Here is a 7468-nt window from a genome sequence, read left to right as displayed (position 1 = left end):
CGCGGCGGTCTTTCGTTATCTGAAGTGTCATCGGCTCGTTGCTGGTCTTATCGATGGCTGAGCTTACTTAAAAAAAAACTTTCCCTCCCCTTATCGGATCGAGAGGTGTTGTTAATGCGCGTAGATTGTTATCAACGAATCGATCGAAGGGATCGAGGGAAAGAAAAGGAAGGAGGGTGGAATCTCGCGAAAGAAATCTTTCCGTTGTTCGAACAGAAATAATTGTAAACCGGATGAGTTTAGTTACCTCTAGAGTAAGAAAGGAAACGAGGCATCTTCGAAAAGAGAGAGAGAGAGAGAGAATGGGGGATGGAAACACCGCTTAACGGAATATTCCTAGAAACGACGGATATGGAAACGGTCGATCCTCTGTGCTCCATGAGCCGTGCACGATCCCGCCAGGCGGAAGCAATCTTAAAAATTGCTCCCAGCGGCACCAAGCGAAGACCAAGACCCGAAGGTTTGAACCGGTTGCTTCGCATTGTCGAGCATTCAGGGATCTCGAGTTATACAAGCCGCAGTAGCACTACCCGCTCGTTGCTTTCCCGCTCAACCGTACTTCTTTGCATCCCCTCGGGATCCAAAGTGTAAGATCAACCTGACTGCCATTCTCGCTGCCATTCCTGGCCTGCTACTCTAGGATACTCTTCCACCGTCGGGATCTCTCTGTTCAGCGAAAGGGTGAGGAGGAGAGGGAGAGAGAAAGATCGAGGAAAGAATGGAAAAATATTGCGAGCAAGTAGCAACCCGTCCTTTCTCCCTTCCCCACCTCGTCGCGTCAAGTCATTCCCGCGTTTTCCTCGCTCGACTTGTTCGTTCGTGGCGACGAAGAATGCGAGGCCGGCTTTCTTATTCGACGTCTTTCAGCGTTTTTCTTTTTTTTTTTTTTTTTTCACCACCCATCCCCCTTTTTCTTTTTTATTTTCTCCTATCCGTCGCGACGGTTTCGCGATATCGCTCCGTTTTTCGAGAGTAGAGTGGAAGGAGGAGGTGAATGGAAAAAAGAAAAGAAAAAAGAAATATAATAACAATATAACGTTGGAAGATAAATCGTTAATAACGATTATATTTTTTAAAACGAGACTGTTGCATCAGTTTAACGAAAATTCGCTTATGTAAGCGAGCGTTCTGAGATTATTCTATTTTCGGAAGAATTTTATATTCATCCCTGACATTTACTTTATTAACGGTCCACGGTTAAAAACTCGCGTTCCTTTGAAACATTTTCGATCCTGTCACCTTTAGTTAGTTTTCCTATCGGAATTAATTGAACAAACTTCTTCTTAGAGATAGATATCCCGGGAGGGGAGAACGATGTAATAAAAGTATCAAAGGCACCTCGCTTGTGTAACCACCGTCTTACCAGCCACCACACCTTTCTATTCACCCTTCTCGCTCGCGAAAAAAAGAAAAAAAAAAGAAAAACGAACCAACGGCATAAAAAAAAAAAAAAACTAACTTCGTCCGTCCTCGTTCAATTGAAAAAAATAATTATTTTTCTTAATCAATGGCGGATTGAAGACGTCGCACAAAGGACCGGTTCAAAGTGGCGGCCTCGCCTCTGTGTCGTAAACCGTTTCCTTTCCCGAGTTTTCGGTGAGATCCATCGAAGCGAAGCCACCCCTTGGTGCCGCCCCTTCACGGTTTCTCCGCGCGAAAGCTTGGGTCACTATTACTATACAAATTACCCGCCAATTAGTGACTTGTGCTTGTTTAACTGCGTTAATTAATGAACGTAAAACGGCAAACTTCGCGTCGGCAGCGCAATTTTATTTTCTCTCTCTCTCTCTCTCTTTTTTTTCCTTCTTTCCTCCTCCTCGTTTGAGAGAAAAGGAGAGAGAAAACCAGCGCGTGTATCGCGCGATCCCGCGGCGTTTGTAAGTACACGGCCGCACTCGTTCATGCTTGTCTGTAAACGTCGGCGGTTGCCTCTGCGAGGGTGTCGAGGTCTTCTTGGACGATACAGTGTAACACGTTCTTAATAGTCTCTTTGAACCGCGTCGCTTGCCAGCCGACGAGGAGTTGTACACACCTCTTTGCGACTCTCTCTCTCTCTCCCTCCTTCCTCCTTCTTCGTCTTCTTCTGCGCCGCTTCCGCGTCAGACCACTTTCAGTATCGACCCCCCTTAATTAATTATCGGTAGTGCATTAGCATTCTACGTTACGCGAGTATCAACATGGCGCCCGCCAACTTTCGAAGAAAATATATTTTAAACCATCCCCTCCTCCTCCTCCTCCTCCTTTTTAATTTAAAGCGAGGATGTATCTTCGTTGGAGAACTGACGGATTTTGCGATGATTGTTAAGTTGTTAAATGTTTCAATAACCTTCTGATGACAATGCTTTAAATTTGATAATTTTCTCTGGATATCTAGGTACTTGATAGAAAAATAATCGTATCTTAAAAGATCAAAGCATTTCAATAATTTTTCTATGGAATTTAAGGGTTTAAAAGAATTATAACTTTCAGCCCATCGTTTATTATTTATCAAGATCGATTCTAAAATTATTGATCGGATGATTAATTCATCGTCACTTTTTCAGGGAATTCTACTACATCCAAATGGAGAAATACGCGAGGCAAGCTGTTTCGGAAGGTGTGAAGAACGCGGATGACCTACGAGTTGGAGGTGACTCGGAAATCTATCGAGTTCTGAACCTTCATTACAACAGAAACAACCACATTGAGGTAAAGATCTTGAAGATAATCCATCAATTAAACTTCACTCGTCGAATCTTACGCGTAACAAATTGTCCACAAAATTATTTCAAGAAAAATAGGTTTAACCTTTAACCTATTTCTCCCCCTTCCCTGATATTCTCAATTAACAAAATATTTCGACTTTAAATACGCCCTTAAAATACCAGTTCGCAAAGAAACAAAGAAACGATGCCAATCGTCAACCACCTGCGCACCCCATGATTCGCCAATCAAATTTCCGCGTCGGAATCGAGCTGTCAGAGTCGAAATTTCGATGGGAGCGAGAAAATTGGCCGGGAGTCGGAGACAGCCGCGCGACCGGCGCAATTATTCGGCGGTCGGCCATGACCGCGCCACCGTTACCTCGCCTTTCTCATCTCGCGGAACGCTTTTAAAACGAATTCGAGTTTGGTTTGTGTCCGTATGGAGCGGCGCGTGTTGCAAATCACTCGTACGTCTCTTACTTTCCCATTGTGGGGCGCAATTTACTTTCGCCACGGCGTAACGACCGTTGATTGTATTTGCAGCGGCGGCGGCGGCGGCAGGCGACGGGCGCGCACACGTAAAGCAGCTATTTAATATTATTTAACGAGTCTCCTGGTGAAACCTGGAGTCTCCATTCTTACGGGCCCAGGTCACAATTGCCGCCCGCTTGACGCGTAATTAATTACTCGTGTTCGTTAATAACCCAAACGTACTAATTATAAGTGGTAACTCTTGGCACGGCCGCTCGTTAAGCGATACACGCGCGTAACATCGCTTTAATACTTCGGATACGCGGGTGAACTCCTTCGGTGAACCGTAATGAGCGGCGAGAAATTATCTTTTCCCCTTTCTCCTTTTCGCGCCGAACACACTCACAGATTTTTCTCATTAGCTTAAACTTGATTGATCCCTTGACAGGAATCTAATTTTATGCGCTTGCGCGTAATTTATTCGCGTTCCATAATTAGGGAACGATTAGATTTTTATATACGTATATATATATGTACGTTTTCTGTACTGGATAATAAAAATTCAATTTACTTTCAAATCAGAAGTTTTTTTCGAAATCGATTCAAACTCCTCGAGGTATCATTAATAGGGATCGTTATATATCGATATCTTCTCATAGGTAGACGTATCTGTCTATGCGATTCATCGTAAAATTCGATTAAACTGTATTAAAATTGGAAAAACTTTAAACCGCTGTAACTTCCAAGTTAATGAGTTTTTTCGATTGGCCAAAGATCGTTGGAAGCGCGGGACCTTCCCCTTTAAAACGCTTTTTGAATTATCCCGATACGACTTCCGATTCCCGAGATATCGTCGTGTAAAGAGAAGGGTAATTTTTAATCGTTTACTATCTTCGTCCTTGTCTTATTCGGAAGTCTCGCTCGCGCCTCGTCTCGCTGACCTATCTCAAACGGTAGACGAGCGCCAGACGCGATTCCTAGAAAAACGTAGTACGCGATTCCTAGAAAAAAATGTAGGTCGCGGTTTCATTCATTATCCTCGTCGCCTCGTCTTAAGTATTACGAAAACTTTGAATCGCTATATCTCGGCCCCGAATCGAGATATCGAGATAAAACGAAAAGCGATCTCAATGGTATCGTTTCCTCTATTATCCGCGCAGTTTTTGATTACCAAATTTTTAATCCCTTCTCACGAAAATTTGAATTTTCATTCGTAACTTTGTGATACAACATTTTCTATGTACGTATCCGCGTAATATATTTTCAAGTAATTTTTATCCGCATAAAAATCCGCGACGATACACAGATATAAGATAAGTATAATAGGAAGTGGTCGACGGGAAAAATTGACAATGTTGGATGGGATTTACAGGTGCCGAGCAACTTCAGGTACGTCGTCGAGCAAACGTTAAAAGAATTTTTCAAGGCGATTCAAGGTGGCAAGGACACCGAGCAGAGCTGGAAAAAGTCCATCTACAAAGTGATCTCGAGGCTGGACGACCCGGTGCCGGAGTACTTCAAGACCCCGAACTTCCTGCAGCAGCTCGGTTAAATCAGGAGGTCGCGTGGCTCTTGCTCTTCGTGGTGCGCGGGCTCATCAGCGCTCGTCGGCTCCCGGTAATAACCAAGAAACCGAAAAAAGAGAGAGAGAGAGAGAAAAAAGGAAGAAGTAATAATAATAATAACGATAGCGAATGAAGGAACGGTCAGCGAAAGAAGGATCGCATCCGCCAGGAGGTACACGTCCTTCGCGTAAAGCGCGTTCAGGTATCCTTAAACTAACATATCGCAGAACGAGCGTGAGAGAGAACGTGAGAGAGAGGGAGAGAGAGAGAAAGCGCGCGCGAGAGAGAGAGAGAAACAGAGAGAGAGAGAGAGAAAGCGAGAGAGAGAAAGAAAGAGAGAGAGAGAGAGACAACTGAGAGAAAGTTAGGGAGATTAGAGAAGAGGGAGGATTACACACACACACACAGCGTAGTTCAAGGGAGGAACGAAACGACACGACGAAACGACGCGACGTACGGAGGCATCGATCATCATCAAATGGAACGATGAGGAGTGCCGACGAAGGATCAGGCTGTGACCTAATCACGAGACAACAAGTGTCCACAAGCGGGATGGGTGGATAATTTAATTCAAATATAGCTTCGTGCCTTTATTAATAATAACCGATCGGGATTCTCGATCGGTATTCTCGAGTTACTAGCGAGGCCACGAACTGTCCACCCTATCCCCGCACACGTGGACGAACACACGCCCGACAATTCGAGACGACAAGTCTTGGGAGGAGAAGAAGCGGACGAAGAAGAAGAAGAAGAAGAAGAAGAAGAAGAAGAAGAAGAAGAAGAAAGAGGAGGAGAAGAAGAAGAACGAGGACGAAAGCGTGGTCAACGAACGGCAAGGAATTTTACACACAACACAAATATAAATAATACACACAGCTATATTCGAGCTATATATATATATTGTCAACTATATATATTGTTTTCGATTTGTTGCGTTACGCGAGTTCACCGATTGAAAAATCGCCTAATTTTTAAGTGGCATACACATACACGCGGTTTTCCCCCCTCCCCCCGATTTAGGGGAGAGAGCATTTTAATAGGGGAGCGTATAATAATAATAATAATTAATCCCGCGACGACGGGCGACGAGGGGGTGGCTTTCGTTCGAGCGAAACGTTGACGAGGTGTGCCTATATAACGAAAACGATATATTATATATATATATATATATTTGTCCATGTTTCTAGAAGAAGAGTGGAGAGACCGATCGATGATGATAATTATTATCAATAATAATGATGTATATGATGTGATGGGCGAGAGATCCGCTGGACGGATCCTCCGCAGCTTCCCGTTGAGAGGCAGAAGAGGAACCCTTCTCGTGGATCTTCCAAGAGGGGAACGGCTCGGGACGGACGGCGTCCATGTTGCCCCTTCGTTTCGAGCCGTTTTCCTAGCTAACGGAACAACGATGGCCAGTTTCACTCGGCATTCGTCGAACTGTGTACCTCGTCGCGGTCCTTTTCTTTTTTTTCTTTTCTTTTTCATTTTTCATTCTTTGCGTTTACCAAAAAAAAGAAAAAAAAAAGAAAAAGAAAAAGCGTACCTCGCGATTCGATCGAGCGCACCACCCTCCTTTGAACGTCGTCTCGGTGGCGATCTATATATTCTATCGCGCGATCACTGCAACAACAACACGCTCACGGGCTCAGGTCGAGCCTGGATGATTTTGTTGTTTCGTGAACAAGAAGTATCCTAGAAATGGCGGTTCGTAAACGAATCGACGGGAACGAAACCCAATGTTTTCTTTTCTCTTGAATGGAAATTTTTTTTTTTTTTTTCTGATATTATTTCGCAAGCAAAAGTTAAACCACACCTGTGCGACGTGTCATCATCACGCGCACAGGTCGATCAGGATATATAAATCATTTTTCTCTTAAGTTGTACATATATACATATGTTTCTCTTCTCTTTTGTCTTAGCACCATGTCGAAGAACGCGTATTTCGAAATCTCGAATATGTTTTGGTTCTATCTAAACGATATTGAAATTCGAAACATCCGACGGTGAACATTCCTAGCGGCGATAGCTTCGTGAAAAAATTCCAAATGAAATTCGGACGAGCGTGACGCTGGAAACGCGATGGAACCCGGCCATGCTCTGACCGATGATCGCGAAGCGAACGTCGATTTAGCTTAGCAACAAAGAAAAAAAAAAAAAAAAAGTAATAATAATAATAATTCTCTGTCGTTGTATTTTCTCTCGGCTCGAAATTCGCTCGCCGACAGGGGAACGAAAACGGAAGAGATCGTAACGGAGAGAGACCGCGTTTCATTCGAAACGAGAAGAGCACGGTGCAAAAAAAAAAAAAATTCGTATTCGCGCGCAAATAAGATGAAAAGAAAAAAAAAAGAAGAAAAAGAAGAAAAAGAAAAAATTACGTAGAGATGTTTTTATGATTAACTGATTTAATTGATAATATATAAACGAGGTTTAGGCTAGTCGCAGTGACAGGAGTACGAGTAACAGGGACGACAACAGGGAGGGGCGAACGAACGCGTAAAATGCACGAGATAATTTTAAACGAACTTAAACCGAGCACCGGCGATTTTTATTTTATTTCGACGGGAATGAACAGTCTCGAAGAGATACGTTTCATTAGAATTGGAAAAGAATCGATATGACAAATTATTATATAATCATCGAGTAAGGAGGGAGAGGTGGGGAGATAATATAAATTGATATGAATAAGATGAAAAGACTAAACACTTCAAAAATTAATAGAAAAAGAAGAAGAAGAAGAAAAAA

The 7468-nt window shown here is 43.2% G+C and overlaps 1 protein-coding gene across 1 annotated transcript in view; it reads left to right on the top strand.

The window, feature by feature from the left end:
- Positions 1-6883, top strand: part of LOC102671239 (homeobox protein prospero-like) — a 40259-nt gene extending 33376 nt beyond the window's left edge. Inside the window, 2 exon segments of the mRNA XM_031514291.1 lie at positions 2544-2688; positions 4528-6883. Coding sequence (XP_031370151.1) covers positions 2544-2688; positions 4528-4707 — 325 coding nt within the window. The 3' untranslated portion in view covers positions 4708-6883.
- Positions 6884-7468: the final 585 nt, after the last annotated feature.

This window comes from Apis dorsata, unplaced genomic scaffold (assembly GCF_000469605.1).
Source record: "Apis dorsata unplaced genomic scaffold, Apis dorsata 1.3 scaffold_963, whole genome shotgun sequence".
NCBI classification, from domain to species: domain Eukaryota; kingdom Metazoa; phylum Arthropoda; class Insecta; order Hymenoptera; family Apidae; genus Apis; species Apis dorsata.
The sequence above is the reverse complement of the archived record's forward strand: the minus strand, read 5'-3'. Positions and strand labels throughout refer to the sequence as shown.